The sequence below is a fragment of the Meleagris gallopavo genome, chromosome 6, assembly GCF_905368555.1.
Source record: "Meleagris gallopavo chromosome 6, MGAL_WU_HG_1.1, whole genome shotgun sequence".
NCBI lineage: Eukaryota > Metazoa > Chordata > Aves > Galliformes > Phasianidae > Meleagris > Meleagris gallopavo.
In genome coordinates this window covers 17975784-18002840 of record NC_139409.1, presented here as the reverse complement: position 1 = coordinate 18002840, position 27057 = coordinate 17975784, and the positions used below count along the sequence as shown (strand labels likewise).

The 27057-nt window shown below is 37.8% G+C and overlaps 1 protein-coding gene across 2 annotated transcripts in view; it reads right to left on the bottom strand.

The window, feature by feature from the left end:
* The window catches only part of NEBL (nebulette), a 242846-nt gene extending 218328 nt beyond the window's left edge, over positions 1–24518 (bottom strand). The window contains exons 1-2 of one of the 2 annotated variants that reach the window (XM_085227296.1): positions 24119–24518; positions 23165–23259 (exon numbers count right to left, since the gene is read on the bottom strand). In XM_085227296.1, the coding sequence (XP_085083422.1) occupies positions 23165–23259; positions 24119–24187 (164 nt within the window). In that variant the 5' untranslated portion in view covers positions 24188–24518. The remainder of the gene's footprint in view (positions 1–23164; positions 23260–24118) is intronic. The other variant, XM_085227295.1, reaches the window with a different exon arrangement.
* Between the last annotated feature and the right edge of the window lie 2539 nt (positions 24519–27057).

Genomic DNA, 27057 nt, shown 5'->3' with positions numbered 1-27057 from the left:
ATCTAAGAGTAGTCTTTCATGCTTTGCTGATCAATAAGTACACAACATAATCAAGATGGACAAGACACATTACTGGATTACAGGATGAATGGCACAATGAAGATAATACAACTTGCTATGTTTTCATTTATATTCTTTAAAGAACTAAAGAAGAGTTTCTCTCTTCCTTTCTCAAATTCTGGAAACTAAGCATACTTTGTAGAAGACCGTTAACGAGACACACTTGCCAAAGTTCTTTTTCTCTTCCTTAGAAACAAAGTTTCAGCATTGACATTTTAACTTTTCCAGACAATTTGATTCCTAATTACTCAATAAATTAAGTCACTAAGTTGTAATCTTCATCAAAGACTGATGCTGGAACATTTAATCTTACAGCATTTTGGGCTGCTTCTCCCAGATTTATCTGACATTCCCCGTACCTTTGTCTGGGGAACAACTTTCCTTTAACTTTTTTTCCAGTATTAAACAAGAAGCTGTGTAGTGCAGTCAACATGCCCAAGGAACAGGATGCCATCCCGTGAGATCTAGACAGGCTGAGCAGTGGGCACAGGGGAACCTCATGAAGTTCAACAAATCCAAGTGCAAGGTCTTGCATCTAGATCTTAGCAACCCTCACTACCAGTACAAAGTGTATGTAAGGATAGAGTGCAGCCCTGCAAAAAAGGATCTGGGGGTACTGGTGGATGGCAAGCTGGAAATGTGCCAGCAACATGTTCTCACAACCCAGACAGTCAACTGTATCCTGGGCTGCAGCAAAAGACATACGGCCAACAGGGTGAGGGAGGTGATCCTGCCTTTCTACTTTGAGTTGACTTCACCTGGAATTCTACATCCAGATATGGAGTCCTCAAGAACAGGAGAGACATAGACCTGCTGGATCATGTCCAAAGGAGGGCCACAAAAATGGTACCAAGGATGGAATACCTCCCCTACGAAGACAGGCTGAGAGAGCTGGAGCTGTTCAGCCTGGAGAAGAGAAGGCCCCAGGGAAAACTGAGAGCAGCCTTTCAATATCTGCAGGAAGAATGTAAGAAAGAAGGGGGCAGACTCTATTGCAGAGTCTGCTGTGACTGGACAAGGGGAAATGGTTTCAAACTAAACCAGGGGAGATTTAGATTGGATATAGGGAAAAAAGGTTATTTTACAATGAGGGCAGTGAGGCACTGGAACAGGTTGCCCAGAGAAGTGGCGAATGCCCCGTCCTTGCAGACACTCACACTGTCCTCATAATGTTCCAATCACTTCTCAGCGAACACTTTAAATAGAAGATACAGGTACCTAGTAACTGCAAAGTTATATTTAAATTTCTTCAAGTTCGTAAATATAGTCGATAGCATGCCCTTTATTTACAGCACACTAAATTCAAAACATGTTCATAAGAACAAATAAAATCATGTGCATATATGAAGACAAATGAAAATGCTAGCTATATTTTCTATGAAAAAGACAAAGAACAGTGAAAGTACTTATACTGATGTAGCATTTAGTGTTTCATCATAAATACTGATTTATTTTCACTTAAGATAGGTAAAGTGACACTTATTACTCTCTACATACTATTACCATGTATCCTTACAAGTTTTGCTGCTCAAAGCTTTCCACTACAGAGTTGCAGAGGGTAGATACAAAGTCACTCATGCTGGTAAGCTAAAATAGTCTCAGACCTGATGCTAAGCACATCACTTCCTCATGCGCTTATTATATATGTTTATGCCTTAAGTAGGTTACTCCTATGGAAAAACTAAACCAAGAATAAGTTCTACAGCTTATTTTTTCCTAATATTTCCACAGTACTTCTGTGATCCTGCATACTCATCACCTTGCAAGTTAAGGAGCTTTCATATCTTGTTTTCTCTCTCACTGCAGTTCAGAGCATTAGCAGTGCACTATAAAAGGACTCAGCACCCCTAAGGGACTTGTTCCCTTTCACCATTACCTAGAGGAACACGTGAACATAAAAAACAGTATATACCATGGGTGTCCAACTTTTTGGCTTGCCTAAGTCACATTGAGTGGAGAGGATTTGTCTTGGGCCACATATGTACATTAATTATACATTTTATAAGTAAAAAAAAAAAAAAACACAAAAAAAAGAGGGCAATAAAAACACAAAATTAGTGGGTTGGATATGTATGGTGTATACTTCCAGACAAATAGGTTCTTACCAGTATTGAGTATTTAGTGGTTAAAAAGATGGTCTTCAGCTTTTACACATTGTTTAGGTATTAACTGACACAATGATAATATTTTTTACACAGACTAGTGTGACATTTGGTATCTGACTAAATTCACTGTTTTTCCATATATTTTGTAAACAAAATATTATACATTTCCATCTCCGCTGGACAAAGATCTAATCAATATTTCAAGTAAATTAACTTTAATGATTAAAAATAATCAATTTTAATTATATAGGAACTATTCTATGAACAAAGAAAATCCTAATTTATATATAGGCTGAAGTATATTTCTTGCATAAGATATTATAAAGGCAGAACAAGAATTGCATTCATAATTTCCATTTCACTTCACAGATAATGTCAGAATAATACTTATGAGATTATGGGTACATTTATAACTAGGTCAGAAATTAAATATTAAATGCATATCTCATGGAAAATTTAGTTTAGCAAGCAAATGAGTAGGGAAAGGTTTGCTCAAAAGTAATAAGAAATTAAAAGTTGTTTTTTTTTTTTTTTCCCATGAATTAAAATATCTGAGTCTAAATGTTGAACTTGAGCATTTAACTCTCAAGAAAGAGTTATCAAGAAAGAATTTTCCTCTTTCAAACAAAGAAAGTACTTCTATGGGTTCTCTCACTGTGACAGGTTTCAGGTCACTATACCCTTGAGCTTCAAGGTTTTCCAGATCTTTTTAAATTACTCAAAGAATGACAACAGAAATACTCACAGGCAACAGTCATACATGGGCCAACTGTTAAGCTCTCTTTAAATTTGGATCCATGCATTACCAGATAGCTCATTGACATTAGTCATCAAACAAAAAACACTGAGCAAGTGTATAATCAATGAATATAAAGATGCTATAATTGTGAAATAAACAAGAGAGTTGGGCAAAGCAGGTTATAATAACAAAAAGAGAATAGATAGAGTGCTTACCCTTGTCCTGGGCTCACTGCAAAACTCCAGAGGAGGCATCTCCAGAAGAGATCCTTCCCTGCTGGCAGTCAGCTCTTAAATGGGTCTAGGAGAGGTGCAGCCAGGCTCCACCCCTTCTGGCAGCACAGGAGAATTGCCTTCACCTGTGCTCCCATGGCTGACTCATTGCTCACCTCAGGTGATCAATCAGAGGTTCAGGCCATGACTCAGCACTTCCCATACAGCAAGTAAGAATATTTCTTAGTAAAATATTCAATTCACATTGTGTGTGAATAGTACAGACCTAGGCAGGAATATAAAAGGATCGGAGAACTTTCCTCTGCAGCTGCACTTCTAAAATCCCAGTAACGGCATGAGAATTTTTCTATCTCAAAATAATCCATTTTTGTTACTCAAAAAGAAAGAACACCAAACAGATAGCAGCTATTTGTTTCTTGCTTTTTTCAGAAGTTGGAAGTAGCGGTCACATGGCAGACTCAGGCTGGTGTCTAAAGGCAGCAACAGTAAGCAGGCTCATTGTTTCAACACAACCAGGAAGCAAGCACTTCAAAAAGCAGAATGAAAGTGGGGATGAGCTCTACTGGAAGTTACACCACCAGTTGAATGATTCCATGTGGTAAAAGGCAGTGCAATGCTTTGCTGTGGACAGAAAAATAAACTGAGTTTTAAAAAAAATAAAAATAAAAAATAAAATAATTCTGGTCATTCTGTAGGCAGGCAGGGCATCACAACATGATGCTGTTTTCTTTCTAAAGTGAATCCAGCCATTGTAAAACAAGAGCCACAACCTCAAATTGTTAAAAAGGTGGTCAAGGGAATACACTTTTGTTGCAGTGCTGACTAAAAATCATGATTACATGCCAACTACCACCTCCAGAGAGCGTGGTAAATAAATTAAAAAAAAAACTCATGACTAGCCAGCTGAGTATCCTGAAAATATACTTTCATTGCCTACAAAATTATCAACAATGTAAGAAAAATGTTTTCTGAGCTTTTAAATTTAAAGAAAAAGTTACATCAGTAGTAGTTGGTATTGTTTTTATTCCTATCAAAAAATCAAGGATAGATCTTTATTATTTCAATTTAAGATTTACTATACATACAGTATCATAAGCCGAGGTCTTTAGTCCAAGAATTCACCTCTCTCTTATATCACGTGTAAATAAAGATTTAATAAGAGGTAGGAGAAAAACACACAGGAGATTATGAAACAAATAGAGAGCTCAGAGTGAGGAGATAAATCGCTGACTTGAACTTAGAAAATTAATTTTTTTATGGAAGGTCATAGAAAGGGTTTCCATACGCTGAATGAGCATTAATCAAATTATTCTAAAAGAGTAAAATGAAACTGTAAAAAAATATTGACTTAAAGTGCAAATGCAGAACAAGAGTTGACAGACAACTGAACAAATCTTTTTTGTGTTAAATGGAGACATAAATACTTTGAAATCCAAGATGTTAACTTTTTTTTTACATTAATAATATGAATAACAAGTATCTGAAGAAGGCAACAGTGCAGGGATACAATCTCCCAGAGCTTCATGAGCTTTGAAGTAACACAACACAAAAACGAAAAAATAAAATGGAGGTATTGAAATTTTTCCTCTCCCACAAATTTGCTTAAGTACCTATAAAGTACTAAGCATGCGAATATGAGGAGTTGGTAGGAGTTCCAAAAAACTGAGGTCATTGGTTCTGACAGCTGACCACAGATAACCACCGTAAGTCAGCTCCCACACACAGGACGAGTCTCATTTCACAAGAAGTAACTCTCAGGGTTAGCCCATGGAGCTGGAGTCAACATAGCTAACAATGAATAAAGTCTGTTTGCTCTTTCATAAAGTAAGATTCCAGTTCATCTGACTCAACACGCTTATTTCTTCACTGACTACAAAGACGAATGACCAGAACAATTATTTCAGCTCACGTACATGGGCAGGGGATGCGTCGGAGGTAGATGAGATAAATGCCACCCACAGCTTTCCAATAAAGGGATGTGACAGTATCAGAACAACTGTAATAGCTTACAAGCATCTTAAAGCAGAAAGCTAACAGAGCTGTGTGAATGCCACTTTAAAAATACCCATTATTCTCTCTGGATTTTTACATTATATAGAGGAAAAATTCTAAATATTCACAATAAATTTTTTGAGCTTGATAGGATCCAGAATGACATTATTTCACAGTGAAACTGTAGCACATACACTAGACAGAGAGGCCAAACTATAATTGTTACATCGTATAACACCAACTTCTTTAGCCTGGCACAAAGCATCCACATACCTGGCCTAAGATTTACTTACATGTTCTAAATTGAAGAACACAACATATCCGTGCTTTAAAATATATATGGAACAGCAGGATGAATTCAGACCTCTTAGAGGATGTTTAGTTTTGTTTTGCTTTTTAATGAATTTGCTAAAATTTATTTGCATTTTTACCTGGAGTCTGGTCTGTGTTTAAGGCTCCGAGATTTTGAATAACACTCCATCTGTCTCAGAGGTGCTTGCTTAATTTTTGATTTCACAGATAAGTTACAGAAAAAGCATGCTAATGTTGGAAATTTCTCAGTTTCTAAATTCTTCTGAAACATACTGCAGAGAATGTAAACAGAAAACTTGAGTCCTGCTTGTAAAGAAAGACTTCAAACATTCCAAGAAATCTTAAAATTCATTAATTACAAATACTTAAACATATGCAACAGTCAGCACTTCTCTAGATACTTCCCTTAGCTGTCAAAAATATTTATTTATTTACTTAAACCAAATTTCATGACACTTAATCTCTAACATACTTCTCCCCTGGGAACAGAAGTCTAACACTACGTAAAAATGAATCATGAGCTCCTCTCTATCCTACAGCTTGATCCTGTTACTAATGCAAGTTCTGCACTGGAATTGCAGTCCCATAAAAGTAAATGGCCACACAATCAGTTTTCAGACTCACCTAGAAACTGCACTGTTTAAAGGCAGCAAGTCAAGATATCTAAAACTAAAACAGAACAATGTACAACAATGTAAATCACATGTTATGTAAGCTACATAACACATCAACCAGTACAAAAACACTTATTGTATGATACATTGTGAAGATAGAGGTTATTAGAAACATTCAGCTGAAATCCACACCCACACTGTGTACTTGCTTTCCTTACAACATATCTAGTTATAAGGATATTGTAGATATAGTATCATAAATCAACAGATCTGTTTCCGTAACACGTTACTAAGCAACTGTAACCAAGACCTTCTGTAACTGAGATTAAAATTCCAAGGTAACAATAATCACACATAACATCATATTTAATAGTCAAAGAAAGATAAACGTGCTCATATTAAAAGAAAAATATCTGTTTATGGCTTTTGAACTAGCTTACATAGAAAAGGTAAACCTGTGCATACCAGTGGGAGGCACTTCTCCCATACAATGAATCATGCAAAGATCTATCAATCCCATTTTATTTTTCCGAAAAACCCCGAAATTTCTTCAAACAAGTTTCATTATTTGTCATGTCCATTTCATTCTTATACTTAATGCTATTCAAACTATACAGAAATCTAGACTACTTTCAATAATGTATTATTACTAAAACTTTTAAGAAATTTCACATTGACGTATAAGGTGTGAAAGAAAATAGTAATACAATAATTAATTAATTTGCTGCTTTTAGAACAAGGAAGCATTTTTTCTAGTCACAAATGCACTCAAGTAAAAACACTTTTCTAATAACTGACAGGATTTCGTATGCTGCATGTCCCTATCATTCCAACACTCAGATGTTTGCTAGGCAGTACCAGGTAACGTAAGGAAACTAGTTCAGACAGAATATAATAGAATAACCTTTAAGCAAAAGAAGTTAAAAGCATGTGAAAATTTTCTTTCATTGTCAGTGCTGACTTACTATAGAGTTTCAGACAAAGTTCAAGTTACCTGCCCTCATTCTGAATGTGACTAGGTATTTTAACAGGCAGCCAAAGTTAATGGAGGAAGACCCATTTCCCAGTACACTACTCTTCACTCAGTGAAAAGCCTCTACAAGAATAGAAATCATCTGAAATGGAGATAGAACTTTCCTTGAAGAAATTTATTCCTTAGTTAGCCTGGTTTCCAGGAACTCAGGGCTGCCACTAATCCTCTTTTTTTTTTTTTTTTTTCCCTCCAACTATGCCCAGCGATGGAACATGGGGCAATGGGCACAAGCTGGAACATACGAAGTTCTATACAAACATGAAGAAAAATTTCTTTATTTTGAGGGTAACAGAGCAGTGGAGCAGGCTGCCCAGAGAGGTCGCAAAGTCTCCTTTGGAGATATGCAAAACTCATCTGGACGCTTTCCTGTACGACCTGCTGTAGGGAACATGCTTTAGGAGAGGATTGGACTAGGTAGTCTCCAGAGTTCCCTTCCAACCCCTATGATTATACAATGTACACATCCCACTTCTGTGACAAATTCTTCTTTTACACATACATGCATCTTTGCAATCTTTTTCTTCAAACCCACACTGCATATACACATAACCTGCTGAGAAGATGAGAGAATAAACATGTGACAGACATTAATCATGTCGCTTAATGCGATCCTGGCAGGCTCTCAGCTACCATGGCAAGGCAAATCATTTAACAACCTATGTAGATGGAACAGAAAGGGAAACTTGCCAGCATTAGGTAAAAAAAAAAAACTTAAAAGTCATGTTTTAAACATTTAATGAACATATAATACGTGCAAAGCCCTTTCTACTCTGAATTCTCATGCAATAACATCATCATCTGTATTTCAGCCTTCCTGGAGTGTCACATTTCTGCCTCTCCTCATTCCAGTTTCTACCAGGATGTGCTTTAATATGCTCCTACTCTGTGCCATTGCTACTGTGTAGTAAGGGGTTCTCTCACCAATTTATGTATTTCTTGTCTTACAGAAATGGCTGCTAGTCTTAATAATTTATATCAGTTAAAATAAAACTGTATCCTCCACTATCCTACTGTATACATCTATTTGTAAGGTCTATAAAAGCTTTTCTACTTACAGTAAGAAAGAAATTGAATCATAACAAGATATTCCACTGAGAATGTCTTTCTCTCTGGGACAAGGATGCCAAATTGAGCACTCAAAGTACACAAGCAGTATTTCTTAACATCTTGCACTGAGAAAACAGAACGTGGAGTAAGTAGAGATCTATTTCAATTACTTTTCAGAGACACTATCACTTACCTGTGATGGGAAATGCTTAAAAGACAAGCAACAGTTCTAATAGTCAACTATCAGAAATGCATCTTCAACTATCCTCTTCAAAACAGTGTCCAGAAACACTAGCACCATATCACAGTCACAAGGTATTTTTCAGTATTTAATCCTGCCAACCTTCCTTTAATACTCTACATTTAGGACAAGGGAATTTCAATCAATTGTCCTCCCCTTCACTGGCCACTCCTTGAAATGGTGCACTAGGACATGAAGAATTCTAGTCCTCCACCACTGACATTTATTGTTTTATAACGTTTTTCCTATCAGCTTTATGTAACTAAGCCCTCTGGGTAAGAGGACCCGCAAAGACAAGGCATTAACAAAACAAATGAAGTAATTGATGAGTGTGTTCAAGTACCTTACTTTTAAAATGATAGTGCAAATGCCTTTCTGACTTCTGTTTTTTGTTCTGTTTTACAGGAACAGTAGAAGTATTTTTTACTTTTCACCCATCTTAATTGCAAGTTCAAAACAGCTAGGATGAATTCCCATGCATCAACAGAATTGTTTATGAAGGTCTACTTAGTACATGCTTCATAAAGATAGTGGCATATGGAAAAATCCTTCCAGCTCAGATGACTATTTCTAACAGTACCCACTGGTTTCACATACAGTGCCTTCCACATTCTAAAGGTGTGATTGCGCTGTCCCTATTCAAAAATAACCCCATCACTTCTTTGAGAAAACTGATGGCTGCCTGACTATTTATAGAAATCTGAATGCCAATGCTTTCCCAGCTCTTCCCCATCTCTCTTTAATTTACTACAACCAAAACAAATGGCTTTTTTTAGTATACTTGTTTTATAGAAGATACAGAAATTGTGCCTTGAATACTTTCTGTGATTCATATTTCTTTAGAGAAGGTATCAAGTTACTTCTTTTTCTCTTATTTTACTTCAGAAAAATAACTTTTGAAAGTTAATATCGGCTTTCTTACAACTAACAACAAAACAAAACAAATCTGAAAAGACTGCAAGGAATGTACGCACTGAAATGGCCTACATAATTCTTTCCAGAATTAACATTTTTCAAGTAATAATGTATCTTACAGTTCAGTATACCTTTTCTCTATAATAAACAAAGGATGAAAAAACAAAGTACTGTTTGTTTAGCATGCACAGGTTCTTTCAAGTCTAGAATCAAAAAGCCGAAAAGCATCTGGTTCAGATGAAAGTAGGCCTGCATACAGCTCTGAGAAAAAGTAGAGGAACCATTTTTAACAACTTTAATTTGCTCACAATTACAAAGCAAGTAGCTCTATTACGTCACAACACAAAACCATACAAAACCATAATAGTTCAATTCACTGTGAAAAACAAGCAAGCACCAGTCAAATTTAAAATCTCCCAACCTTACTGTCTTTCTTTATTTTAAACATGAGACAGTTGCTCCTGGCAACATAATACAAATTGACATTACTTTGTATTCCCAGTAAGAAAAGGCAGCTATGCAAATCAGAGCGTCCATTCTCCAAAAAATTTCTTTCAAATAAGATTTAAATATAAAAATACAGAACCATCATTCACCGGATGTGAAACTTGTTTTTTCTCAATTTTTTAATTATTTTAAGTTTAAAGATATGATAGTATATTTTATAGTATTTTATATAATTGTGTATTAATTATACATAATTACAGAAGACATCAAGCTCCAAAGGAAGTCCTCTGATTTACAAATCTAAACTTATTTGCATAATATCAAGACCAAAAACTCCAGCTATCACTATCCACTAGCAGTTTTAGACCTTGAAACAAAACCTTTCAAAATTATCCTAAATATGAGCAAAACCCAGTGCAGGTAAGGAATCCAAGCCAAATAAATTAATTCTATATGTTTGGAAGATCTGAATATAGTGAGATACTGTCCTCATGAACATTTTAACAGCCCTGCAATTGTTTGGAGTCAACTATGTTCAAGCTTATGACTTTGCTTTCAAAGGTACTACTCAACATACTTCTAGATTTTCCTTCCAACATGTTACTTGATGTATTGAAGTAATGGGGAGCAGACCAGAAATTTTAATTGAATTAAATTTTTAATTTAATTGTAATGCATAAAAAAAACAGCACAATTATTAATAAAGCCCTAATAAAACTAAAAAAGTATGCCTAATAAGGAAAATAAGTTAAAATTGGAGAGACATAAAACCTGCATCAAAGTGCTCCGCAAGGACAATAGTACCACAAACTTCCTCCTACACCTTCAGATACAGCAGTTTCTCATACCTGTGGGCCTTTTCTTTAAAATACACTTATCAAAACGGTTACAATTCAGATGCAGAATTCAGATTGCAGAATTCCAGCTTTATTAGGACTCCACAGTCCTGAGAACAGCATACTTTATCTCCTTCCAGGTTTATAGACTGTTTAACAGTGCCTATAGTGACAGGACAAGGAACAACAGTTTTAAACTGAAAATTTAAATTGGATATAAGAAGAAAATTTGTGTGACAAGGGTGGTGAGACAATGGAAGAGGTTGCCCAGAGAAGGTGCAAATGTTGAAAAACCAAGTTGGATGGGTCCTTCAAACAACCTAGTCTAACGAAATGTGTCCCTACCCATATCAGGGGGTGTGGACCAGATGATCTTTAAGGTTCTTTCCAACCCATACCATTCTACGACTCTATGGTTTGTCAACTGCTACCATAACACTAAATGTAACATACAACTATAACAAAATTAACATAAATAACTAACACACAATATTTTAATGTTTGTTCTAACTTACAAAAGAAAAAAAAAGGTAAAATACACCTTACCAAGTAAGTCCAACTGGCAAAGTTAAATACTTTGACCATGGAATCAAGCGTTCTACTGCTACTGTAAAACCAGGAGAGTTTAATACAGCATGAGATGTTAGCTACTATTAGCTGCATCTACTAACATCACTTATACCAGCTGTGAAGTAATGCTTTATTGGAACAAATATTTTGGAAACACACATCAAAAAACCAAGACATTTACAGCTGAGATCCAGGATGTATACAAACAATGCAGACAGAAAATACAAGGGAGACATCTGTCTCACATCATGGGCAGTGGTCATGGCACATCACACATTGAATTAGTCACACTTGAGATATGCAATAGAGAAGAGAAACCCATCGGAGTGAGAAGCTGAACAACCAGGTGACTTTGAAAACATACAATGAAAAACAGCAGAAAAGACGCCAATCTGCTAATCTAAAAATGAGTCTGTGCCTACAGCACAACAGAAAGGATAGAATGGAGCATGCCATGAAAAAGAATGAGCTACCATTCTCCTCAGGGTGGAATAAGTAATTAGAGGAAAAAACAATCATTATTACCCTATTTCCTTCAACTTTTAAAAACATGTTATAGTCCTTTGCATCTGTACCCAGTTTGACAAGCTTAAATTTTCCTTTTGTTAATATACCCCACGTACAGTGTTATTCTGCATAGAAGACATATAATCTGTCATTGCCTTTTGGGCAGTAAGAGATTCCTGCTGCTGACTCAAATGAGGCTTGAAACAGTAGTAGCTTGATCATGAAAGTTAAGCATTTAATCAGTGCAAGGAATGTGCGTTACTCTTTTGAGCTCATCTTTCACAAAGGCAAAAGTCACCCTGAAAGAAATCTTCAGCACAAGATTTACTACACGTAAAACTTGACCAGCTTCTGTTCAGACTTCAGGATCTCCTTCCAAACTTCCTGCAGTGACAAGCACAGAAATCCCTATTTATAAATAATTTCTAAGTTTTCCAAAAACATTCATTGGTACTGGAGAAGCATAGGAGTCAATAAAACCAGATATGCTGCATTTAAATATATAATTCAAAATAATTATGTGGTTATGCTAAGCTGTTCATAATCAATAAATGCAAAATCTAAGTTATTACTACACAGAAGAATATCCATCTTTATCTCGCTGGGAAAAAAAAAAAAAAAAAAAAGATTTCCAATACATTCCTGCCTGTTTTAAACTGCCAGAGAAACTGATCACAGATGATACAAACCATTTTCACAATTCTCACCACATTTCTTAGTTTCTCCTCAAGTTTTTCATCTTCATTGCAACATTATTTAGCAGTATTCAGAAAAAACTTTATATTTCAGTGTTCAGAAAAAACTTTTCAGTGGGCACCAAATTCAGTGAGAAACTCTATTTTACCCAATCATCACAACTTTCCTTATGAATTTCTAACTTCGTAACAGTTTTAAAACATCTTATGATTCTATGATATGATATGATTCTATGATATGATAAGTTCCTCAAAGCAGGACTAAATCTTCAGTACCTGCAGTGCTAATAAACTAAATCATATTTCAAATAATAATTGCATCCCATGTTTTATTCTGAATATCCATTTACTATTGTTAAGCTAATTCCATAATTAACAGAACTCAGACTGAGGGTGCATATAATCATCACCCTACAAGAATTGAAACCTGGCTACATGGATAAGCATGAAGTGCAGCAGGCTGGTTGTTAACTCAGCCAGATCTTGAAACCTGGCTACATGGATAAGCATGAAGTGCAGCAGGCTGGTTGTTAACTCAGCCAGATCTAAGCTCCTTTCTCTCCCTTCTTCTCCCATCTTCTTCCATCCTTGCTAATCTGTATTTTCAACATTTCTAACACAACAATAATATAAGCCATATGGTTGTTTAAATAGTGAGTTGCCCAATGGCTGTGTTTCATCTCCCTGGGTTAGCCACAGTTCTTCAGGTCAAAATAAACCCAAAGTTCATGTCATGATCCAAATGGCTATCTATGCAGCATGAGAATACCATACTCCTAATTGGAATAGAAAACGTGACCATTTCAGAGATTGAGTTTGCTATTGCTAAAGTGAAAAGCTCAAACATTTTTTTATAAATTAATTATCTTCTCCATCTCTGTATTGGAGATTTCCTTGCATGCACACATACTCTTTGCTTTTTGTGTAAGTAGATGTATCACCACTGTTATGTTTACTTTAATTTAATATTTACTTTAATATTTTCTTATTTTAATATTTTTTAATATTTTTCTTATTTACTAGGTCTGCCAATCCCCTTCAGATATTTCAGGGAATTAAATATTTTATTCTAAATGTATCTTAGGATGCTTTTCCTCCAGTCTGATTTACCCTTTCCCCATTACTCCTGACAATTTTGTGATAATGCTACAGAGTTATGCTAATTTAACTGTTTTAACAAACTTCATCTGCTCTCTGGTAGCCTGACAAAAATCACATCAAGAATTGCAAAATAAAATTCACAAACCTTTTTTTAATGTTATAGCAAAATTTACAAGAAACACACCAACACAATAGGCCATTCAGCAACAGATTTTGCACAAAGTTTCTTCTAACAGGCATTCCTTCCCTTTTCCCTCACGTGATCAGGCAAGTCCTTTAAGGCAGGTTCTTTAAGACACACATTGCAGCCAAGCCCACATCAACATGGAAAGCACAGTGCTGCTGTAATGGTCTCCTGGCCAGCCACTGGTTAAGCACTCTTGCTGCTAGAAATCCACTTGTTGATCCCTTTTCTTTCTCTATGCCCTGACAAATCCACTCTTGCATTCACACATGCACAGAAACATTGTCACACAGCACATGAACACCCTATTTGCTGTGTTGAACATATGGCCCTTGACACTGTTCAGCAGGAATAGTTTATGTATTTTATTTAAATAAAGCAACATCAGTGCTGTTTGTTGTGGGTAGTGTTTTTTCTTTTTCTTTTTTTTAAGCTAAGGCAAATTATCTTGTTTTAATACTTCTCCCCTCTACAAAGCATAGTTATTTCATTTTAATTAATCTAAAAGCAGGATCTTATTGTTTTAATCTTTCCCTAAATATTTCTATTTACAGTACTCTCATACTGGACGGAATTGTATTACAAGTATTGAATTCTTCCAGAGTAAAACTGGAACAAAACAAAATGAAAACAGCTATTATCATTTAGTTTGCCAAATTAAAAAAAAAAAAAAAAAAACCTGAGGTATAATATAACAATTAAAATGCAGTACAAATTTATTTTTAAATACGCAAACTTGGCATTACATCAATATACCTGCATGAAACACACTGCCACTTCAAGAGGCAGAACATGATGGACTACCTCCAAACAGTTGCGCTCCTAAGGAAAAAGAATTCCATGTGGATCTCTGGAAACTGTGAGGCAAGATCTTAGAAGAAGGAAATTTACACAGCTTCTACATAGTCTTACATTTTATAATTCTCTTTGAAAGGTGTCTATGCATCCCCCAGAAAAGCTTTCGTAATATATGCTTAAGTAGTTACTGGCCAAATTACAATTACTTTTTCATCTCTAAAAATAAGCTGCTCTAGTTCGCTCCCAATTCTGACATTGATGGCATATTTTTATGTCCTCCTCCCTTAAGATATTACGGGATCAACTACAGTCACACAATTCTACTGCAACTGAGAACAAAAGTGTATGGGGGAGTGGAGGAGGAAGAGACAGGTGGAGGAGGAAATACAAGAGATGAAACATTCTGCACTGCTCATCATTCAGACTCTACCTCCTGGTACAAACAACCCCATTCTCTCCAGGCTCCATAACAACAAAGCAAAAGAAAACAGCATGGTTGATTCTGATACACTATCAACTTTAACATCAAGAGAGGAAAAATGTGAATGAAGAAAGAGAATTACCTGTGTTTTCCTGGCTTTTCAATAAGTTGTTTTGAAAGATCATACGATTACATGCAGAATGAGCCAGCTGACTTCATTTCTATGTGGATAGACCAGTTAAACAAATACTTCAGCCACCTCTCCTCCTTTTCAAGGAACCTACATATGACACAACTCAACTATGTGCTACTTCTACAATACCTAAATTTGGCAAAACTTCTGTAAGCACTCCACAACATTTAAATTATACAAGTAACATGAACTGACCCTCAGTCATGATTGTAAGTTATCTGGATAATTATGGCAAACCTCCAGTGATACTTTATGTAAACATCAAAACCTGTTCACTGACACTGAGCTGGTTGGCACAGTACTGTCATTCTGCACTGACATCACCTACTCTGAAAATCCAACGTGACATGAAAGGTTGGAACATACACACTTTTCTTCAAGCTTTACAAAAGAAATAATCTGCCACAGCAGCATCTTTACTTATGACCATCAACAATGTTAACAGAGTAACACAGAATTTCAAAATCAGAAAAACGAAAATAGATTTAAGTTCCTTAGCAAATACAACAGGAAATTATATAGCTAGAAGAATTTAAGATCCCCAAACAGTTAAATCACAAAACTTTTAACAAAATATACCATCAAGATTTCACAGGCTGGCTACAACCAGTTATTACCCCTTTCAAAGCTCAAGCTGTGCAATTCAAATAAATGAAGTATTTGGAATCACAAAATTTCATCTATTGTCCTCATTATATTGCTGACTGAAACAACTGAAACAAACTTCACTGACATTTAGATAGGTATCTCAAGAAGTTATATCTATTTTTAAAAATTACATTGAGAATGAAGAGTGGTTAAAATACCAGCAAGCGAAGAGAAACACAATTACTGAAACTGTCTTGTTACAGAATCCCAAGAATACTCATTCTTTATCCTGTGACTATTGGTACTAAACAGATGCCTATACTCTCACTAGGAAAAATTACCTGCAGTCTGCGATGACCAGCAACCATATAAATTAAAATAATGTATTCACATGAGCCAAGACATAAACTAGCAATAGATTAGGATTTCACAGAGCAAGGATTTCTAAAGCATGTCATACAAATGTCTCTGAATATCATGTTTACTGTAGTCTTACATAAAAATAAAATGTATAATACTCACACATCTCCTACTTATTTTTTTGCCCTAGCAACGTCCTAAGTAACACTGAATTGTAACCATCTCTTTGAAGCAATTACATCAACTGGCAGAATTCCAAACACAGGTCCTATGCTCACATCAGGTACTAGGAGCTACAGTCACAGTCTATGAATTCACCCACTCTAACAGAAAAAACGTAGCTCATCTCCCTCCGGGCCGCTTTTCTACTCCATTTGCACCAGCAGGGAAGCAGGCTGGTTGCAGCTAAGCTGTAGCACTCCACTACGCTTTCCAAAGCCTGTAACAATCTGAACCAAGGGAGCACACAGAGCTCCCTCCCTACCCAACCGCCCGCACGAGGCATCGCGTACAGCTCTTGTTCAAACACACGGCCAGGACTCAGCCAGCTAAACACATTGAAATGGAACCTGCAAAATCATTTGTATCCCATTACTGAAATACAGTCACAGGGATCAAAATATTGCCGAACTCTTGCAACCCAAGTGTCAGTGGTGATTATGCTTTAGTGATTCCTTTGCAACTAATCATCAGTCTTATGCACAGCATTCAGCAACTCACCAACTGTTCTTGTGTGCCTTGTTCAGACAGCGTAAACACAAACATCAAACACCTTTCTGAAATTCAAATAAATTTTGCCTAAGAAGCTCCTTCAGCTCTCCTAGCAAGGAGACATGGCTTCTTGTCCTATCGTCTTTTGCATTACTCAATATCATCAGTACTAATCTGGACTTAATGCTCAGTTAACCAAGTCAGAAGCAGAAGCCTGTGTTTGCTCCACAGGAGTGCCTGTAGCTGTTCCTCATATTTAAGCAGTATTTACATAAACATTCGCAATTATTACATTCACTCAGTTTTATTTACTTTCTTTCTATGCAGAATTCAACACTTGATCTAGCACTTCATGAGTAGGCAGAGAAGATAAAGTACTTCATTCACTCATTGCTGCTCACTCTCAGGAAGGCAGGCTGCACAGAGGTGCACGCTTGGCCCAATTCTATTCTGTGCTTTCAGCTGGTGAGGTGGAAATGAAGATTGCACTTATTAAGTTTGCAACGCGCTCACAGGCTCTCCAGTGAGAAGGTAGATAGGATGGGACTGTAAGCACATTAGAGAACAGAATTAGAATATAAAATGAATTTAACAAATTGGGGAAACAGCCTTGGAAAAAAAAAAAAAAAAAGATTTAGTTGAATCAGATTCAAGTAGAAGATCCCAAGAATAATTAACTACTCAGAGAATGGATAACAAGCGCTGAGGCTGCAGTTATGCACAGAAAGATAAAAACATAGCCCACAACAATCTGAATATGACTTAAAAAAATAATAACAAAGTTGTAAAAACTGTACTGGCTGTACTGGGTCTTAAGAGAAAACATACACAAGAACTGAATGGGCACACTTTTCTACTACTTGTGTTAATGCTCCATTGGGTGCTACAATTCAAATCAGATACATGGAAATTTCAGAGATAATTAAAGGTAGATAAACAAGAATGAACAGAAAATACAATCTGTGAGGAAAGAGTTAGAGCTGTTTAAAGACGGGAGACACAATAGATGTTTCCAAATAGAGGAGTTTGTACTTCACAGTATGCTGAACCAGAAATAAACTACACATTTGGCTCTGACTCGAGTTGCTTTTCTATTAGTTCTGTTATTTGCATTGTTCATTTTATACTGCGTCCTAAGATAAAAATCTTCAATACACAAAATTAATAAAGTGATAAAGTGCAAATCTTTGCCTCAGGTTTACATGAGAGTTTCTGAGTTCTTTCTTTTCGTAAGAATGACCTTTTGGGGTTGGTCTATATAATAGCTTATTTTTTAACAAACTAATAATCTGAAACAGCTGAAGAGCTCAAAAACAGAAGTTTTGTTTTTTGTTTTTTGTTTTTTTTAAACATGACTGGCAGTAAGGGTAATCATAGCATAAAACAACCTGCTTCCTAAAGCCAAAATCAGTATTATCCTTTTAATTCAGTAACAATTGATGATAGAGAATTAAAAAAAAAAGTTTACTCTTTGTATTCTTTTCTGTATATCTTAGAAGTGACTTCAATATATTTCATGAGGATTATTCTTGCTACATCTTACCCAACCTTTTTTCTTCCTGTCACATTTAAATTGAGAAATAATCATCCACTTAAATAAATGCTGAAAAATAAGGCAATGCTAACTAATTTCGCCACAAATTGTAACATTACATACCTTTTCACCTTTTAAAAAAGCTTCCTGACTAGTAGAAAGAAAACTCTTGCATGTTTCACAGCTAAAATCAAGCCCCTGTTCTGAAGTTCCTCTTCAAAGGCAATGGATTCCATCTAATTGCCAGCACCTGCATCCACTTCCAACCTATCCGACTGCCTAAAAGATTGTACCATGTTTTTATCATTTCCAAGATGCTGTAGAAGAGCTGACATTTTTCATCTCCTCCCAATCTTATTTTAAAACATGAGGTTTGAGCGCATTTGTAGATTTAACCTGTAGTACAATTCTTCTAACATCACAGTATTTTGAACATATTTGCATACCTATTTCCTACTGGCATGAGTTTAAAAAAAAAAATCAAACTTGGAAAAAAAACAAAGTGATGATGAGTTTTTCTTCATGTCAATATGCTAAGACTGATGGTAGTAGATTTAAATTTCAAAGTTATGTAATGATTCCATATGGCAACAGTCATAAATAAAAACTTGAATGAAGCTACCCCATGTGTGGGCGATCAGCAAAATTTTAGATACCAACTATTTCAGAAGGATTTATTCCAATAGTTAGGCTGTTTGCCTTTGGCAAGAGAGTATATCAGGTTTGTAGAAGCTATTAGGTTTTACAGAAATTAAAAATTACATCTCTGTTGGATATGTTCAAATATGCAGGGAGTGTTTCCATCAGCTAATGTGGAGAGTACATTCCAAAAATATGCATTTCAGCTTCTACATTTCGCATTAAAAAAAACCAGACTTGTGTTTTGGTCTACTGAATCTATCAAAAAAACACCAAAGTACTTATATGAATATTTGTAAGAATAAGTTACCGTGTAATCATCCGACATGATTCAATCATTTAACAAGCTTGATGACTAGTACACAGTCAGTTGCCAAAATGCCATTCATTTCCTACCATCAGTTTGGTTATTTGCAGTTGAAAAGAATCAGCTCCGAGTTGAGCTCAGAGGTCAAGAAGAAAAATAATTATTATTATTATTTTTTGCCATTTCCATACACATCAGACAAGTATTTAATATTCTCTATCTGCAGGTGTTGAAGCATAATAGGTGTTCCCATCTGCACTAAAGATGTGTTGACTTACCAAGACTTCGCATGACCCAAAAGCAACTTTAATTGTCTTAATCCTTCTTTTATTACTTATGTGAATACTCAGAAACACAAAGTGTGGCTAACTGACCTGCTTCAAGCAATGCATAGCACCAGGCTGAACTACAAAACTGGACTGTAAGCCTGTGCCCTTCATCTCATTGATATTATTGCACTAAGGCAGCTCTCTAGCAAAGCAGTGTGTATGAAGTCAGACAACAAGTGGAAAGCAAGACTAAAGTTATTAGCCGAACCTGGAAGTGCCCAAATGCTAAGCAGCTATAAACATTCAAAATTTTTGTCTATGAGGCCTTTCAAGTGAAATGTGAATGCAAGTAAACAGAGAAACATAATATCATAATCATGAGATTATGGTAACGCTTGGAGGTCCCAGCTGAGATCAAAGCCCCAGCATTCTAGGCACCACACAACAAGTAGAAACTATTCTGACTTAAACAGCTTATAAATTATGTAAATAATAGAAAAGATAGTGAGAAGAAAAATGTGTAAGCTTTTAGATAAGAGAACTGAAAGGTCTAATGGAGACATTAAAAGAATGATCTTTCTGTTACGGAGTTCCATGAAGCTCATTGAAGCCATATTAGATGCAAGCACACTTAAAGTTTTACCTCTTAACTTAGTTATGAGATCTTTTATAAATCTACAATTTTACAAAAGTAATATAAAAACTGCAATGGTAGGAAACCCAGCTTCTTGATCTGTATTATTCCTGCTACACAGTAGCTACTTTTGCTGTCAATGTATCTATAACACAAGCAATGCATTATAAATATAAATATACCCAATAGCTGAAAATGTGACACAAAAAAAAAAAAAAACTTGCTGTTAAAAAAGCAGAGTTTTAACCAATATTTCTGTTCCATTCTACTGAATGCTGAAATTTGAAGTATTTCCTAATGTATTACTTCTTGGCTCACTAGTCCTCATCAATCCATTAATTTCTAGGCCTTGTCCTTGTGCACCATAAGTATAAATTGAAGTGAAATGTTCACAGATCAGTATCTTTTTCTTGTATTAATTAACGGAAAACCAATTAGTATTACAGCCAAAGTAACTTCTGCTTTTTACTCAAAAAATATTAATTGTAGCACCTGAGAATAAAAAAAAATGGGATACTTCCAGTTCATAGGTCAAAATTCAATATATCATCTAACTCTTGAACTAACAAATAGACAGAGGAATGAAGATACGTGCTTCCCAACTGGTCCTTATAAAAAGCTAACCACAGCTTCCAAACCCATTAAATAATTTAGTGGTAATGCTCTCCTATTCAAATTAGCGCATATTTTTTCACTTTTGTCCACAAATTACATTCTCATTGATGGATTGCCTCAACAAACAGTCTAAGAGTAATTGTTCTTCATCAAATGCTTGTAGGTGTTTATGTGAGTAAATTTGCATTCTTTTCTTCACTGATTTTCTGATCAAGCAGTATTTAACATAAAAATGGATTTGCCTCATACTAATATGAACCCTGGATAAGACACACAATAATTTAAAATACTATAATGGCATCTGCTTGCAAATAAGGAAGCTTTGAGAAGCAAGAGTACTGCGTCAAAATATCGTAATTTAAATAAATTGCGTATTCAAAACACAGCTTCGCACAGACAATATATTCCTACTTTGAAGGATATTAGATTGCACTGAAAACACAAAATGCATATATTGGTCTTCCATAAGTCATTCCATAGGACTCATAATTATTTAAATTATTTGTTTAAAGTATCTCAAAAAAAAAACCACCCTTATATACACAAAGTATACATTGTTTATATACATACACACACATGTGTCTGCGTGTATGTATATATATATACACACATAAATTTTTTCCCCTTATTTAATAAATCCTTTTTTGTGTGGTTTTACATTGCTTCTTTCTATTTCATACATCATGTTTTAGGGACTTTGCAAATGTAGGGATTTGTATTATAAAACTTATTAAAGGAACTAATAGGAAGAACAGCAGTTGAACAGTATGCAACAGATCCATCATCCTTACTCCCCCTCATTTATGAATAGAAAGAGATACCGTGCAACATAATTACATAAATGAAAAACTCTCCTGCAACAAAAATGAAATGAACACAGCATGGAAACCCCAACCCACAGCACAAAGTGAACTTTGTAAAAACTGTTATCAAGCATAAAAGAAGGAAAGATCAAGCAGTCAAAGCATCACCACTAAGATTTAACTCCAGAAAGTTAGGTAAAAGGCACCAAATTGTCATCACAGCTTTAACCACTGTAAATTATATAAGCCTGTACTTAAGCCTCAACTCAAACACTACCAAAACCAGACCCTATCTAGGGCCAGTAAGCTTTAGGTCAGGCTCAACTTGTAGCATGCCACTTGTCGAAGCACAAGTCTTCTTTCTTAGAAACCTTCCCTACAGCATGTTAGACAGCCAACTGGCCACACATTATCACAGGTGGTCTGATGTCACTCCCCCTACACTGCAGAGCACTTCAAGGAAAGCTAGAATGTGTGCAACTGCACATGCTCCTAAAGCAACTTAAGTACAACTATGCACACTGAAACAGGTGTTTCAAGTTTCAGCAGCACAGCATTTTTTACAACAAAACTCATATTTCAGACAAATGGGCATTGCCTGGCTTCAAGTTTAGCCTGGAAGAAATGAATATATAGTGTTGAACTATTCCTCAAAGGCCAGCCATGATCTGTCTACTTCAACATGAAACACAACATTTCAAGAGAATGGTAAAAAAATAATAATACAATGTGCCTATAGCTTATACTTCCTCTCTCTCAATATATATATGCATATTTAAGCAGGTAAAGTTAAAAACAATGGCAATATATGAATAACATTTGGAATACTACTACAATCAAATTTGGTTCAAAATTCTTTAGAAATATCCTTGTAACAAAATACATTATAAGTGTTTCTGAAGATGAAAACATACTGAAATGCACGTAACAAATCTTAGGATCATGGTACAAAGAGCAGAAAGTGCCTTTGATATGTGTGTATGTGCTGTCAAAAGTCTCTTCTGTAGTACCTGCAAGCCAAGCATCAAAGCAGTCTTCAAAACCCAAATAACAACAACATCTCGGAATGGAATACCACATGATCATACTCTACAGCTGAAATTAATCCATTTTCTTTATCAAAAACTAAGAGAAAAGCAAAATACAAAATAGCAGAAAGCATCAGAAGCAGGGATTTTGCGAATATTTATCTTAGTAATCTGAGATACATGAACAACATAACCATTTTAAAAATAGGCTGCCATAATCTGCCCCCGGGAATTGCCTCTGGTAAACTACTCAAAACTTCGTTTTCTTATTACAAAAAGCTAATCAGGTCCATAACCCTTTTCAGAGAGCTGCATAATGGGTAACCGTAACCTAGCAGGTCAATTATGAATGTAACAGGAGTCAGCACCAGATCCAACAGTTTCTTGGAGGAAAGGACCTGTATCCTGAGATCCGATATTAAAACATTGCCCAAACACATCATAATCAAACATCTTCATCTTCTGCCACCTGAATGCAAGAATACTTCATCTGAAAAGATACAAACTGCTCTGGACTGCACTGCTCCATGGTAGATTAAGTTTTTACAGCACTATATACCTATTTGACAACATCCATAGCCAGACTTTCCTTTCATGAGCATTTCTGCAAGACCTGACATTTACAATACTTACGCATTGCAATAAGGTTTCTTTTCATATCCTTTGTAGTTATTCATGTTCAGAGCCATTTTGCAAACTTCACAGTGGAAACATCCTTTATGCCAATACTGTAAAGAAATGTAAAGTAGCATTACTTACAATACCGATGTTTTGAAAGCTATTTTAGGGCACAGGACATGTAAAAACACAGCTATACATCAATATTTTTGGCCACGCATCATAGATTTCCGAAAACTACATCAAAGGAATCACTTTGATGCAAAATTGAAGAAGCTTCTGAAACACGCTCAGAAATGCAAATTCTCTGCTGAAGTGAAAACGAAGACCTCAGCACGGTGACCTTGCCAGAACTGCTTTAAAGATAAGCAAAACAGGAGTTGGACATTTTGGTCTAGTTAAAAAGAGAAGAAACCCGAGATGCGATGCGTGGCTCTTTAGAACGCAGAAACTACATTTAGTGCATAAGACGGCGTTTCCCTCCCACCGCCTTCATTCCCGGGGACGGTGCCTGGGCGCAGTGCCACAGCCCGGAGCGCTATCTATCTGCGAAGCGGACACGGCAGGGCCGGGGCTCGGGTCGCTGCTGCCGCACCCCGGTGCGCTGCTCCCGACACCGCCGAGGCGCCGTTGCGTAAGCGGCTGCCGAAGCCTCGACTCGGGGAAGGCACCGCCAGCCCAGCGAACGGACTGCGCAGGCAACTTCTGCCCCCGGGAAGCGTCCCGGGCGGTCGTTGCTGCCGGCCCCCAACCCGGGGCCCCGTTCCCCCGCCGGGTGCCCGCTGCGGCCGCGGCGCGTCTCGGGGCGAGCCCGGCGTCAGCCCGGCGACCCGGCTACCGCCGCCCGCCCTGCGCCGATGAGCGGCGGCGGGGCCGAAAGCGGCAGCCCCCGGTACGGTGCGGGCCACCTGCCGCCAAGCTTCCCGCCGCCTCGCCCCCGGCCCGCCCGCCCGCCCTCCACCGCCGCACCTTGTCCAGGCAGTTGACTTTCTCGGTGGGATAGACCACTTTCCCACAGCGGGCGCACTGGGGGTTCATGGTGCGGCTCCTCCCGGGCTGCGGCTCCCTGCGGCCGAGGCTGCTGCGCGGCGGGCGGGCTGCGCGGGGCTGCGGGCGGCCGATGGAGCATCCCCTGCCCGCGCGGGGACGCCGGGACTCCTCAGCGGTTGCCGGCGGGCGAAGAGGTCATCGGCGGCGGCTGGGGAGGAAGCGGCGCTCCAGCTGACTGCGGCTCGGCAGCATGTGTGAGTGGGCGGGCGGGGAGCCGCTGCCAGTCGCCCCCGCCCGCTCGCCGCCCCGCATCCACCCGCCCCCGCCGCCTCCGTGTGCCTGCGCGCTCGGCTCTCCGCGCCGCCGGTGGAGTGACTCACGCCGAGCCCCGCGCGGGCAGCGGCCTTAAGCCAAGCCCACGGGCGCGCTGAGACGCGGCCCGCAGAGAGAGGAAGGGAGGGTGGGCGGAAAGAAGGACGAGCCCCGCGCCGCAGCCAGCTGGGGGGGTTGGGGAGGAGATGGAGGGCTCCTGCGGGCACAGCCGCACCTGTCCTAGGTCCGACGGGAGAAACGCTGAGGAGATGGCGGAACCCCGTCCCTGTGGAAGGAAGGAGGGCGAGGGCACTGCTCTGGAGTTCGGGCACTCCCAGAAGTGAGGCCCGAGGCCTGAGGATAGAGCTCGGCGTGACGTGGGGTAGAAAAGTGATTTCAGGAGGAATGGAAGAGGTGTTTAATTCCCTAAAAGGCAAAGCGACACTGAACACATTGAAACTTCGAGGGGAGCAGGGAGCTGTCCTCACTCAAGTCTCAGTGAAAAGCATCTTCACCTGGGGAGCTGTAGGAGCCCCACCTGGAGGGACTTCTGATAGGAACATCATATATAAATAAGGTTTTCATTTGTGGATCTATTGCTCCCATCAGTGTGGTGAGGAACATGCGTGCATTTTCTCCTCTTTTTGTCTTGATGACTTTAAAGGCTCAGTTCTGCTGTCAAACTGTGGCTGTGTCACCAGACACACCTCCTATGAGAGGCTCCAATATGCATCTCCAAATCTCTGCAGGAATGGTAAATTCAGCTCCCCAGAGTAGGCTTTTGCCATTCATTTTTGATTGGCTCATTAATGCTGTAGGTACAGCAAGAAGCTGTGCTTTTTTCCTTAGCTATGAATCTCTTTAACTACCTGGAATACAAACCACACCGTAAGTAGATACAGTGCAGCCTTTTCTGAGGCAAGGGAAGTTTTTTTCATTTCAGTAGTGCAGAGCTTTGTGTGCCTAACAGCAAGGACAAATTCTGCACATAGTTGAATGTTATTAAGTAATCAGAATGCAGTCAGCTCAACTGGAATATTTGGCAATCATTCTTCCTTGGCAACCCAACTTCTATGCACTGACTGGTTGAAAGCGTGGGGAGACTGATTTAATTGAAATTAATAATATATGTGATTAAATGAGAAATACCTAATCAAGCTTTAAATATTAAATGACTGAAGTTATAATGCTTCTGCCTCATTGAGACACAAACACCTGGCACCCAATGGTTGAGATGCTAGCTGTAATGCAAGCAACAGGAAAGCAGATTTGCAGGCAGTCCAGTAAATGTTTATTGTCTGCTCTGGCTTTCAGTGCAGTAGAAAACAGAGAAATTGCTGACCAGCGAGGTTTCCCTTTTTACAGCCTGCAGTCTGGTCCATTTCAGAGCCATTGCTACAATTTGCAGATTTCAAAGTCATTAATCAAATTTTTTTGATGTTTTAATTCCAAATTTTTGATATGGAGCATAAGATTTGTCTTCTCAGACAATAGTTTAATAATTTATTATAAACACTTGGCGACCAATTTGGCCTCAGCTTATTAGTACATGGAATTTACTCAATAGAAATAGGAACATATGTACCCTGTAGTGCAGAGGCAGCAAGTGCCTTCCTCTGCTACCTCTGTATTGTGTAGATTGCCTAGCTCTTTTTGCTGGACAGTCTGACTGGAGGTGGATAATGGCTTTTATTCAAGGAACCGTGAATGCCAGACATCTGCATCTGTTGGTGAAAGAAACTTGAATACATGGTAACTCTGTGTGTTCTGCAGGAGCTGTCATTTAAGCAGCCATCTAAGACCACAGCTGAGTTGTATTTTGCCCCAGGCCAGTAATAGGAAGTGGGATGGAGACCCAGTTAAGTTAATCTCAGATAGAGAGCGCTGGATGTTACTTATAAGGAAAATACATATTTCTGGTCTTTTTTGGGTAAAAGGGCTCCATAGCTCACTAGAAATAACTAGAGGGACTATTGAGCACAGAAGGGCAAAGGCCGTATTCTTTAGCTACACAGCTGTTGCTACAAGCATAGAGATCAGTAGAAGGTGGACTTCTAATTAGAGTCAAGAATTACTTCCCAGCTGGTACATATTGGCAAGTTGTGAGTTGCAACCTGAGATGAAACAGGCTGCCCAGTGAAGTGGTGGAGTCACCATCCCTGGAGGTGTTCAAGAAATATGTAGATATGACACTAAGGGACATGGCTGTTGTCCTTCAGGAAAATAATTTGACATATTTTACTGGGTTTTTCTTTTCTTATCAGATGTGTTCTTTTTAAGGTTATAAAAGGTGAGATTGCTAACAAGTTATGATAATGCATTCAAAGTACTGCCTTACTAGTGCAACCATTTCATAAAGTTCATGTGCCAGTTCCAGCAGATAACAGATATTGTATCATGTTTAAGTGAAAGGATGATCTCACAGTTAAGGCACTGCATGAAGAATTGCAGATGAAGCCTTTGAGCAGTACTGCAATACAGATAATTATGCTGAAAGAAGTTTTGTGAATTTCTGTGGTTGCCTTTAATTGCGTAGGGACAGAAAGCATTAAAGCAGTATTGGTTGGCACAGGAGTTGCCAGTCAATTTTTGACCCTTCCTGTCTG